The 13,053-nt window shown below is 37.8% G+C and overlaps 2 protein-coding genes across 2 annotated transcripts; both read right to left on the minus strand.

The window, feature by feature from the left end:
- Window positions 1-552: 552 nt before the first annotated feature.
- LOC106345083 (uncharacterized mitochondrial protein AtMg00810-like) lies at window positions 553-2,175 on the minus strand. Its single transcript, XM_013784346.1, has 2 exons — window positions 1,429-2,175; window positions 553-615 (listed from the first exon to the last, which is right to left on the minus strand). The coding sequence occupies exons 1-2, from the start codon at window positions 2,173-2,175 to the stop codon at window positions 553-555; spliced, it is 810 nt and encodes a 269-aa protein (XP_013639800.1).
- Window positions 2,176-3,922: 1,747 nt separating this feature from the next.
- LOC106345084 lies at window positions 3,923-5,274 on the minus strand. The gene is made up of 3 exons (XM_013784347.1): window positions 4,621-5,274; window positions 4,194-4,449; window positions 3,923-3,957 (listed from the first exon to the last, which is right to left on the minus strand). The coding sequence occupies exons 1-3, from the start codon at window positions 5,272-5,274 to the stop codon at window positions 3,923-3,925; spliced, it is 945 nt and encodes a 314-aa protein (XP_013639801.1).
- Window positions 5,275-13,053: the final 7,779 nt, after the last annotated feature.

The following is a 13,053-nucleotide window of genomic DNA, read 5'->3' on the forward strand; positions in this document are numbered from 1 at the left end:
ATCCTGGATCTCGCTCTTTCTTCTCCAACTGATCTCTCACCGTCACCACCTCCTGATGCACCTGTTGACGACCACATAGGAACAAAACAAATAAAAATTCATCAGCTAACAGAAATGAAGGAAATCAAATGAGTGAAGAAGAAGGAGGTTTAAGCAATCAATACCCCAGAATCTGTCTATGTTTTGTAACTCCATTTGAAGTAAGGATGGTGGTTGATGATCTTCAAGCTTCCCTGGTTAAACATAATAAGGAGCTACATATACATGATATGAAACATAAAAAGAAGAATTTGAAAATAATATTACCTCAAGTGCCGATATGAAACTGTCCCCTCGAACACTATGAATATTTCTATTAGTATCATCCTATGCTGATTCCTAAACCAAATTTCATTTGTAGTTTTATTATCTAAGCTAGTTGATTAATCTTCACTGAAACTAAAAAGTTCTAGTGTATACATAGTACTATACCTGAGAGGTGCTTTGAGCCATTATATAGATGCCTCTATTGCCATCAACGTTGACATCGATCATAATCTCCCAAAGTTCTGCCTATGGATTCTTCCCCATTGATTTCATTTCATCACTTTCTTTAGCTTCTCCTGCGTGATGAACCTGTTTCACACGCACAACATATATAAATATCAACTAATCCATTCGATGATCTGTTCGTATAAATAAAAGGCTGTGTATTAAGTAAGACAAAAGTAAACAACGACAGACCATCCGAGTTTTTGTGGATGAGACAGAAGGCTCTGTAAAACGCTTGGTCTACTCATCGGTGAAAGCAACCGCCATTGGGTTTTTTTCGCCATCTTCGATCACAAACAGAAAGGAGGGTTGATGAGCTAGCCATTTCACAGAAAATATATTAACTTTGGTGTTTTCAAGAATGAGAGGATGATATCTAAATGAAGAAGGCTAACCTTTATATAGTTCTGGATACATCGCCTTGCAGAGGGATAGCTCTCATTCAATGTGAGATCGTGCTTTACGTCTGTCTATGGAGTTAAGAAGGCGATAAAGTAGTTGAATCTGTAATGTAAGACAGTAAGTTTCCCTTGAAGGTTTACGTATATTCATGTGTCAATATATAGTACAAGAGGTCGAGTGATATAAGGGATCGACTCATAACTGTACAGAATATACTGAGGAATAATATCTTAACAATACTATTGATATCTATCCTCTAATACCCTCCCGCAGTTGCATCGTGGGCTCTGTCACACCAAGACTGGATCTAAAGTTGTTGAAGAGCGAGGATGGTAGTCCTTTGGTGAAAATGTCTGCTTACTGAAGACTGGAAGGTATATGATGTACTCGAACTTCTCCGAGGAGGACCTTTTCTTTGACAAAAATAATATCTATCTCAATGTGTTTTGTTCGTTGATGTTGGACAGGGTTTGTTGATAGATACGCGGCACTGACATTGTCACAGAAAACCACGGTTGAGTGCTTGAGAGGTCTTCCCATTACGAGTAACAAATTCCGTAGCCAGCATGATTCTGAGACGGCATTTGCGATGCCATTGTACTCCGCTTCTGCACTCGAGCGTGAGACAGTAGGTTGGCGTTTTGCTGACCAGGAGATGAGGTTGTCGCCGAGGTAGAGACAGAAGCCAGAGGTCGAATGTCTCGTTGATGGACAGCCGGCCCAGTCTGCGTCGGTATAGGCCGTGAGACGCAGGTTTTGTTTCTTCAACAGTTGCAGACCCATATGTGTCGTGCCTTTGAGGTATCTGATGACTCGTTTGAGGGCTTGAAGGTGGCTCTCTCGTGGGACATGCATGAAAAGACAGAGCTGTTGAACTGCGTAGGATATGTCCGGACGCGTGAATGTTAAGTACTGTAAGGCTCCTGCAAGACTTCGATAATGGGTCGGATCTGCAACTGGCTTGCCTGCTTCCTCAGCGAGTTTGGATTTGAGATCAACCGGAGTTGCGCAAGGCTTACATTCTGACATTCCAGCTCTGGCGATGATGTCTTCAGCGTAGCGCGATTGATTGAGGAACAAGCCCTGGTCGTTGTATTTGGCCGAGATACCGAGGAAAGAATTGATGATGCCAAAGTCTTTCATTGGAAATTCCGATTTCAGGACGACAATGATAGTGTTGCGGAGTGCATCGGTGGAGGCAGTGACAATTATGTCGTCTATGTAGAGGATTAGATAGGCCATTGCGCCATTTTTGTTGTAGACGAATAGGCTTGCATCTGATCGACTTTGTATGAAACCGTTTGATGTAATGAATTTCACAATCTTGCGTTCCATGCGCGGGGGGCTTGTTTTAATCCGTAAATGGATCTATTGAGCTTGCACACGTGATTTGGTTTGGCAGGGTCGATGAAGCCTGGTGGCTGGGTCATGTACACCGTTTCATCTAGTGTACCATGCAGAAATGCATTTTGCACGTCTAGTTGATTGACCTGCCAATCATGCATTAGTGCAACATGTAAAACAGTTCGAATTGTGGCCGGTTTTACCACTGGGCTGAATGTTTCCTCAAAGTCCACGCCATGCTCTTGAGATTTTCCATTCGCAACAAGCCTAGCCTTGTGGTTTTTGAACTCGCCTTCTGCATCACACTTGTGTTTATACAACCACATGGAAATGATAACATTAGTATCAGATGGCCTTGGCACTAAATCAAAAGTCTTATTTTTAATAAAAGCATCGTACTCCACTTTCATGGCCGGGTTCCAATTGGGATCATCAAGCGCTTTGATATAGCTCTTTGGTAGGGGAGATTGAGTTTGAGTGTTTGATGTGTGAAGCGAAAGAAACTGTTTCGGCTTCGAGATGCCATGCCTGGAACGTGTAGTTATGGGTTGCCTAGGTGCCTCTCTTACCGGTTGGGTAGGAAGAGTTGGCGGCTCAGGTTGAGCTGAAGGTGTTTCGAGAATTTGTCGAAAGAGAGGAGAGGGTTCGGTGTTTGTAAACAAGAAATCATACGTTGATTCTTTATTTGGTTGAGAATCGGTGTATGGAAAAACATGTTCATCAAACGTAACGTGACGTGAGATGTTGATTTTCTTGGTTTGCAAGTCATAACACCGATAGCCTCTCTGGTTTTGAGGATAGCCAAGTAAAAGACACTTAGAAGAACGCGGAGAGAGTTTATGAGCATGAGAATGGCTAGTGTAGGGTAACACAGACACCTAAATATTTTTAAATGAGAGTAAAAACAGGTTTATTGAAAAGTACCGAGAAAGGTGTTCTGTTTCTGATGGCTTTTGAAGGAAGAATGTTGAGGATATGGACCGCCGTGTGAAGCGCCTCCACCCAGAAAGAAGCTGGAAGATGTGCTTGGAACAAGAGGCTACGTACAGCGTTGTTAACGGTATGTATCATCCGTTATGACTTTCCGTTCTGCTGCGACGTATGAGGGCAAGAGAAGCGGAAAGTCATTCCCTTTGATGCGAAGAAACTATGAAAGTCTGAGTTATCAAACTCGCCACCATTGTCACATTGTAGTGACTTGATGTCTCTGCCAAATTGAGTCTTCACAAAGTTTGTAAAGTGCAGAAATTTAGAAAACGTTTCATGTTTATATCGCAAGGGATAAACCCAGAGATAGTGAGAGTATGAATCAAGGAATAAGACGTAATATTTGATCCCACTTAGGCTCTGGATTGGCGACGTCCATAGGTCGGAATGTACGATGTCGAATGGTTGGTTGACAATCGTATTTGATGACGAGAAAGGAAGCTTTGTATGTTTACCAAATTGACAACCTGAACACAAGTGAGGCAAAGCTCTTTTATTGTAAATAATAGCATAATTAGAAGATAAAAAATTCAAAGTTTGATCACTGGGATGCGCCAAACGGCGGTGCCAAACATCTGATGAACTAGAAAGAAAAACTTGCGGCTGAGATGTCACTTTATTGGAAGTGGGCGAAAGCAGATATAGGTCTCCTGTGCTATCACTGCGGAGAAGAGTCCTCCGTGTTTGAAGATCCTTCACAGAAAAACCCATTGGATCAAATTCAACCGAACATGAATTATCTTTAGTAAAACGACGAACGGAGATCAAATTTTTGATAATGGAAGGAGTAATCAAAACCGAATGCAAAGACAAAGGACGAGATTGAGTTTGAAAAGTGCATGCGCCTGATGAGCTAATCGGAACTTTACCTCCATTTGCCACTGTAATTGTTTTTCCGGTGCTAGTATTAATAACAGACTTAAGATTACCTGCCGTGTTTGATAGGTGTGCGGTGGCGCCGGAGTCCATGTACCATTGGGAGTCTGTTGGATCAATGAGGGTCATTGTGTTGAATGCTGAGGCAAAATCCATCGTTGGTTGTGGTTGATTACTATTGTTGTTGTGCGTTCCTTGCACCAGCATTTGTTGTTGAGGGCGTGATCCAAGGAGACCCGGTTGTGGATGTGGGGACAGAGGCATTTGCTTCCAAGGATTGAACTGTTGTTGTGGCCACATTGGATACCCCTGTTGCCAGAACGGATTGTTCCAGTTGTTAAACTGAGGGCGTGGCTGGAAGTTGTTGTTGCGTCCTCTTCCTCGACGTCCATTGCCTCTGTTTCCTCTGTTTTGAAACTGGTGCGGTTGATTGCTTTGCTGTGTCGCCTTCTATTCTGTTGTAGAGACAGCAGCGAGAACCTTAGGTGAGGAGGAAGATTCGTCTTTGTGGGAGGGGACCTTCTTAGGTTTCCCAAGTCGTTCTTCTTCTAGGATCAGCATTGATCGGGCCTGCTCAAGCGTTGGGAATGGTTGTCGATGCTTGATAACATTAATTATGTTATCATACTTCTCGTTTAGGCCGTTGGGGAGGTAAGTGACCAGTGTCCTCTCTGAGACCGGTGCATCAACGTTTGCCATTAGATCAGCAATTGACTTTAGTTCCTGGCAGTACGCATGAATGGAGAGATCGCCTATTTCTTGAGTGCGTAGCTTGTGATCCAATTGAACCGCTCGTGCTTCTTTGTTGTCGTGGAAGAAGTTTTCGAGTCTGAGCCAGACTTCACGTGATGTTCCTCCAGTCTTGACGGTACTTTTGAACAAGTCCTTGGCGAGGGTGCCGTAGATCCATAGCTTAACCAAGCCATCACGCTTCTTCCAAGCGGCGTCATCATCGTTGGCGGGCAAGAGGGTTCCATCAAGGTGTCCGGAGACATCGAAGCTTTGCCAGTGGGTGAGAAACAGCTCGCGCCAAGCATCATAATCGGCTTCATCAGCATCGAGGAGGAAGGGAACGCGAGTTTTGATGTTGGTGATGCCGAACGCTCGTTCTAGAGGAGGAGGGGCAGCCGCCATTGATGTATGGAGAAGGAGAAAGAGAAAGAAATAGAGAAGAGTTTGTGGTGGAAGGTTCAGGATATTGAACCCTCTGATACCATGTAAGACAGTAAGTTTCCCTTGAAGGTTTACGTATATTCATGTGTCAATATATAGTACAAGAGGTTGAGTGATATAAGGGATCGACTCATAACTATACAGAATATACTGAGGAATAATATCTTAACAATACTATTGATATCTATCCTCTAATATGTAACTCACAACTTTTCGGATTACTAAAAGAGAAGACAAATCGACGCGATTGCAAGGCAACAAAGAGATTCTTCATGACGATTTGAGTCAAGATTCTTCATGACGATTTGAGTCAGACAATCTCTAGAAACACCATTAAAGGTGACAGAAAACGCAGACGATCGTGGCGAAGTTCGAAGAAAAGAGGAAACCATAATTTCAGCTTACGCATACTAAAGGGGATATGCTATTGGGCTTTCGAATTATTCAAGCCCATAAAATACTTAGTGTGCCAGAAACCAAAATGCAGCACATGATTAAAAGGGCACGTGTCGGACTGTCATACTCCTATTTGATGATGTGTCTTAATAAGAAGAGAGTGAATCTCTTCTTTATATATAAAGATAACTGGTTCGTTATCTCTTGATATTCTTTTGTCTGGTTTTTAAAGGAGGTTGATGATTTGATTGTTAAATCAAAGACTAGCTGGCTTTCTGCTGAGGAGATTTGCAAATACTCAAACAAGCTGAGAGTAACAACTTGACCAGTCTATGGATGCAGCTCCTAAGGCTCCACTGGATTGTTCATTTACAAAGTTAAGCAGTTTTACGATCCTTGGTAAGTAACTTGATCAACATTTAAATATGAGAGAATTTAAAGTATTAATGTGTAAAGTATTAATATATTAATATAGTTTGATTGCTTGTTTGTTTAGGATGCGAAATAACGTGGGTGGAAGTAAGAGGAAGAAAGGTGGAGATAACAGGCTGGGAAATGAGAAGACACTTTTTGGAAATGAATGATGTAGTGTAAATGTGATGGAGTCCATTGGATCACAAAAAGTAAGCGAACTTTCAATTTTGATATTAAATTATCTTTTTCTAAGTTAAGCTAACTTTGTTTTTGCTTTTTGTATGTTGATTCAGCTTTGGTGATGAGCTGGCTGTGGTGCACTAGTAGTGCATTATCGTAGGCTCACTTGAATCAGCTGTGGCTTCTATGTCATACCAAACTTGCTTATCTTGTCTATATTCAAAAATTTGAAGGCTTTTATGTCTTACCAAACTTTCATATCTTGTGGATATTCAGAAACTTGTATATCTTTTCTAGTACTTGGATTGACTAACGATAATCCTCTATTTATCTATTTCTTTTTCTTTTTCTTTCCTGGGGTTAGGATTTGATCTCAGAATAATCAGATTATTAAGATGGGAAGAAAGAAAATGGGTTTTTCTTTGTGGATTTGGTGATAAGCTTACTCAAAATGTTCGTTCGTGAGAAATTACAACAGAGAAGATGAAAGAATAATGGGGAAGTTGATTGATAAATATTTGAGAGAGTTATCTCAAGGCGAGAATCTTAAAGTATCAAAGGTTCTTCAAGTTGCAGAGAATTTACCAGATTTATCTAGAGATTGGTTTGACAAGAGAGTTTATCTTTTCTATTCGAACTTTTTGTAAGTAGTATTTTTGGATCGAACCGAACTAAATGATTGTGAAGAGATTTTTGTCGTTTCAGAAGTTTAGAACTTAAATCATAGTTGTTAGATGTGATTGATGTAGGAGTTCATGGGGCGTAATCTCCTTGCAATGAATGTCATGTGGAAGTACACAGAACAGGAAAGATAATCCTTTGTTGTGATTTCAGCTTAACTGGTTTCACTATACTTGTAAGCTAATTCACCATATTATCTCTCTTTGTTCTTCATTGCCTAGAAATCTTTTACTCTAACCGAATAAGAATATATAATAAGACTTGATGTAGCCAACATGTTGAAATGTTGGGGAGCAGTCTCACATATCCGTAACAGCCTAGCAAAATCGAAGGAGCGACCACGGATAGAGAAGGTGAGGATAGTTTAATCACTTGAGTCGACAGGAGAGACCACTCTGAATCATTTCATTTTACTTACGAAACAGCAGGTCTCAGCTGATTTCATCTCTTCATGCAGGCTGTGAGCATTTTCATAGACATGGATTCAACAGGGGGAGCAAACGAATGGATTTACAAGTAGTAACCCGGCCGGTTTACAAGCAAAAAGGTCTGGTATCGAAATTGTATGGCATCAATTCATTCTCAAAGCTTTTTTTTGGTGATAGTGATTTGCAGAAACAGAGGTTTGTGATGTTGAACAGCTTAGTAGTCACAAATCTGTACGTGAACTCTCTTTGTAAAAATGTCACCATGTATTGAAATTGAATCCTCTATGTGAATCTTCCCATCTTCTTTGTCATTTGTAAGATTTTCTCATTTATTTTTGGCATTTATGTTACCTTGGGACCATTTGTAATACCCCCGAACCAGAATAAGTAAAATTTAATTAGTTTGCCATGCACCAATCAAACAAGAACATGCATGACGAACTAAAGAACTCTAACCAGATGGAAGATACTACTACCACGTGCCCAAACATTTGACCCGAGGTTCCCGGATCAGATCCGAAATCCAAAGTTCATATGTCCAAGAACGGGGTTCCTAGCGATTCCAAGTTAAGGCTTTGCAACCCGAGTTTGAAACCGTTAGTTCGTCCCAGACTAGGACTAGTATCATATGGAATCCAAGCATTTCACAAACCTTTTCTTATTCATATATCCTTTAAGTTCAACCACATCAAAAATTTATACATGCTCGGCCGATATTCAAAATCATATCTTACATATTACAAAACGTACATGTTTGTAAAAAGTAGCAAATCTACACCAACAGCTTTGTGCTCCTCCGATCTCAAATGGAACCTACTGAAGGTTACCTGCAAAACAAAAAGTCTAATGAGAAACTATTTTGCTCAGTGATTCGGGTTTCCTAATAATTATTTATCCCCCCATTATGCATCAACCATCAAGCAACAAAGATCAATTATATTAAGAAATATTCAATGCAAAAATAAAGCAATCACGTAAACAAGCATCCCCTCTTCACGAGTGGTTAGATCATTATCGATCGTCGAGGACTGCCTCTCGCCATTGGTTCTTATCTCGATATGAAGTCCATAACACATCCCTTCTTGCGGCCATTGATTCTAAACACAAAGTATAAAAAGCCGATGGCCCGGATAACACACTTGATGCATCGTCATGCAGCTACACGGTCGAGGGTAGCTAGCCCTATCACACGTGTCTTTGTGTCCTGCCCGGAACTAATTTTGGTAAGACCCCAGACAAGGCAGGGGCCTTGAGTGGACACCAATGACTCTCACGACACGCCACCCGAGTGTTGGACCCTCACGGATCAAGTCCGTGGATTTACGGGTTTTTCCCGTTAAAACATGATCAAACATGTTATATTATCTGAGCCAAGACCCAAACAATATAATGCAATGACACAAGTATATGCAACACAATACCAATGTATCACAAACATGTTATACCCCTCGAGCCGAGGCCCGACGATATAACTCAATATTTATCACAAATATCAATCATTATCATATCATTATATATCTAAACGCGTCGCCTAGAAATGCATCAACCAATACTGCTAGCCGCACACACAACAATCATAACCCATAGCCGAGACTCACCTCAACACTTAGATGAAAGTCGGACTGCAAACGCTTCTATCTCGCGGTCGGCTTCGCTTTAAACTTCTATCGGGACAACTCTATAGCTTTAGAAATCTAAATACAGGAAGGGTAGGGTAAGAAAGACTATTTAAGTTCTAATTAAGAAAATAAAGAAAAGAAAAGAAAAATCTAATTAAAAAGAAAGCTAAAGACCAAAAATTTACCTTAGGGTTTCGACTTTTCTGAGCTGCTATGGTTAGGATTCTAAGCATGAGAAATGACTAAGGGGGGTGTCTGATATTTATTAGGGTGGAGAATGAGCTCAGGAAAAGGTATAGGTCGTGGGTTACAATCAGGAGCTGCCCTGGCTGCCCCATGCAACCAATTGGAGAGAGATTGGTGTGCAGCCACAAATCTGTCCAATTAAAACAAGCTTTGTGCCAGCCACAAATTCAACCAATAGGACATAAACAAGAGCTGCTTGGAGGCTTCCCAAGTAAAGGAGTGACACATGTCTAGCTGCTTAAGGAGGTAGACAAGCAGCTGCATCCTCCAGCAGCTTCTGAATATGCTTAACGCATCGTAGATGGGCCCGAATGGGCTGTATTTAAATCCCGAACGTGTTATAAACTGATCCGAGCTGGTGAGAATGTTTCTCCTTGACAAAAACCTAGATTCCTTAGACCAAAACATGTCTAAAATAATTCGAAGGTCATTCCTATTTTAAGGCCCTATAATAAATTTTTGATTAAATTTTTTCGTCCGACTAGGAAGTTCTAGGCCGAACCACAAGCATTTAATCCACTAAATTTCCTGAAGAATTTAGTTCTTCAGATGGAAACACTATTCTAAAAATTTCTAATTTTTTTCTTATGTACCTTGGGATCTACAACCATCCACGGGAAAAGATCAATCCGACTTACATTTACTTGAGTAATTTTCTCGGCTGTTACATGATTTTTTCCTTGTATGCGTTTTACTCTTTAAAGAGGGTTATTACACCATTTCTTGAATAGCATTCATAAGTATATATAACAGATAATTTCCAAAAGTCTAAACCCGACCATAATGAAGTTAATTATGACCTATGTTGCATGGAAACTCCGTTGAAGGTCCGTTTCACGTTTCAGAAACGTTTCGGAATCGAAATCTATCGGAAACTCCCGGAAACGCATTGGAAACCCGTTTCTTAAAAATTTCAGTTTGGAAACTTAATGGAAACTTGCGTTTCTATTTTGGAAACTCGTGATTCTGTTTTGGAAAGGCTAAAAACTCTTTTTTTTTTATTTTAGAACAAATTTTATAAATAATTAATAAATATAAGGATTTGTTTGTTATTTTGATAGTGGTCATGTTTGATGGAGCTAATGAAAATGAGGTTGAAGATGATGTTATTGATCTTTGACTTTTTGTTATGACTTTTATTTTATTTAAGATATTTAATATTTAAGTAATGAGTTTTTTTTATTTTGAATTTTATATGACTTTGATGTTAAATGATGATTTATGTTATTTTCGTATGATTAAATATAATGGCTATTTGTTTATTTGTATTCTAAGATATATTAAACATAATAAAAATGAATGCGAATATTAATTATATATATATATATATAGACGTTTCTAAAACGTTTCCAAAGCAAAAAAAAATCAAAAATCACGTTTCCACGTTTCGTTTCCATGTAACCATTTCCGTTTCCAAGCAACCTAGATTATGACACCAAAATTAAATATCAAAAGTTAATTATCTTATATAGGACACCAAAATTTAAACAGCATATAAAATAATTTAACATACAAATTTTAGTTTGTAATAAAAATAATTTTAATGGAAAAATATGTGTAAACAAGCGTAGGGTTGGGCAAAATACTCAAAACTGAACCGAGCCCACCTAAAAAGTTATACTAAATACCAACCGACACAAGTAAAATATCTTAACAAATCCAAAATATTGGTAGCTGAAGAACTAATCCAAACCTGACCCAAAACAAAATATTTCGGATACCTAAAAACCCGAATCACTATACTTAAAGTTTTTTTTCTATATTTAATAAAATATCAAAAATATTCAGAAATACACAGAATTATCTAAATATTTGATAACAGTTAAAAATAAATATCCAAAATATCCACAAAATATTCGAAACACTGAAATACCTACTGGCTTTGCATCCAAATGTATAAACCGAACCAATTTTCAAGTTAATTATACATATTCAACATACATTATTCAAATTTTTATGTTGTACGTTATTTTTTATTTTTGAGTTTTAAGAATTTTAGAGTATATTGAGTTTATTTATTTATTTACTTATATTAAATTGATATTCGAATCTTAATTGAATTCACAAATATCCGAACCGAACCAGACTAAAATTTATAAATACCCGACTGAGACTTAAATTTTTTAGTCCTGAAAACCTGAAATCTAAGCAGATCGGATTGTCTTTATCTTACCAAAAAAATGAATAAATCTGTCATCATTAGATTTTTGATGACATTAAATGAAGTGTTATCTTTACTAAACAAGCGAAAAAACTTCTATTACTTTAAAAAGCTTCAATTTAATAAATTTGAAGTTACTTTTATACGACTTTATACAAGGACAGCTTATAAATAAAAAAAAAAATATATTTCATAAACCAGAGAAAGGATTCAAGGTTAGGATTCTCATAAGCCTGAGCAAAAGAGTTCCGATGATAAGGGTCACATCCACTCTCGATTGCTCAAGGAGTGTATACCTTCCAATATCAGTTAGAAGTCAAAAAAATTCCTCTCCTCGTGGGCGGTTAGTTTCTTCTTCGTACCCATTATAATTCACTCATTCAAAAAAAATTGCTCTCCAATTTCTAATTACGTAATTGCTTTTGACCATATCTCGTTTGTTTCCGATTACGTAATTGATTTCTCGTTTTTTTCTGATTACATAACCACTTGTTGAGCATATGTCGTTTGTTTCCATTGTTTCGATTTCATAATTTTTGCATTTTCATTATTTATCGATGTGTGTGGAATTTTGTGAAAGGAATCGTGGAAGATACAAGCAGCTTGTTGTTTCCATTATTACTTGATTGTTATAATGTAAGTTTCTTCATGTAATGTGTGAAAATTTTCTTATATTATGAGACAAATAAAAAAAAATTATTTGATCTTAGATATGAGTGTTGATGTCCATTGTTTCTTTGCGAATGTAAATGTTAATACAACAATTGTGGAAGACAAATGACATACAAAAGTCGATTTGATAGATTAATTTGTCAGTTTTGTGAATTTTTAAGGTTTTTTCTTGTTAGTTACAATGTAAGCATTATGCTAAAATGTGTGATTAGTTAAAAAAAAAAAAAATCTTAGAGCACCATTAACCCTAGCATCCCACCCTCTAATTTTTTTTTTCTCTGATTAAAAAAAAATTTAAAAACGAACCAACCGCGGACCGCCACGTGTCAGTGGGACCCGCGAAACAGCTTATGCATCGACGCCAAATCTGGCGTTTTTAGCGTTCCATTTTCTTCTTTTATGGTGGGCTCCACCAACAAACACTCCGTCAAGCACCTGCATTGATGGTGCTCTTATAAGCTAAAATGATGTTATTATGTACATACAGTTCATGCTTGCTTGATGTCTTTTTTATTATTATTATTTGTGAAATATAAAGGACATAAATAATCTCGTTACTATTGTAAAACTGAATTTTTCGTTAATTATCTATTAAAGTGTGATCATCTTGATATAATGTATTAAAAAGAAATTTATCTGAAGATCAAAAGGAAAACTATAATCATTAGATATTGCTATTTAATCATGATATGAGTGTTGTTTTTTGGGATTTAGATGATGTTAATAATCTTATTATTCAGACAAGAACAAATGGGCTCTATGTAGTTGAAATATATATGCAAAATTCTCAAAATCAAAAAGAAAACTATAATCATTAGATATTGTTATTTAATCATGATATGAGTGTTGTTTTTTGGGATCTAGATGATGTTAATAATCTTATTATTCAGACACGAACTAATAGGCTCTATGTAGTTGAAATATGCAAAATTCTAAAATATGT

The sequence above is a fragment of the Brassica oleracea genome, chromosome C5, assembly GCF_000695525.1.
Source record: "Brassica oleracea var. oleracea cultivar TO1000 chromosome C5, BOL, whole genome shotgun sequence".
NCBI lineage: Eukaryota > Viridiplantae > Streptophyta > Magnoliopsida > Brassicales > Brassicaceae > Brassica > Brassica oleracea.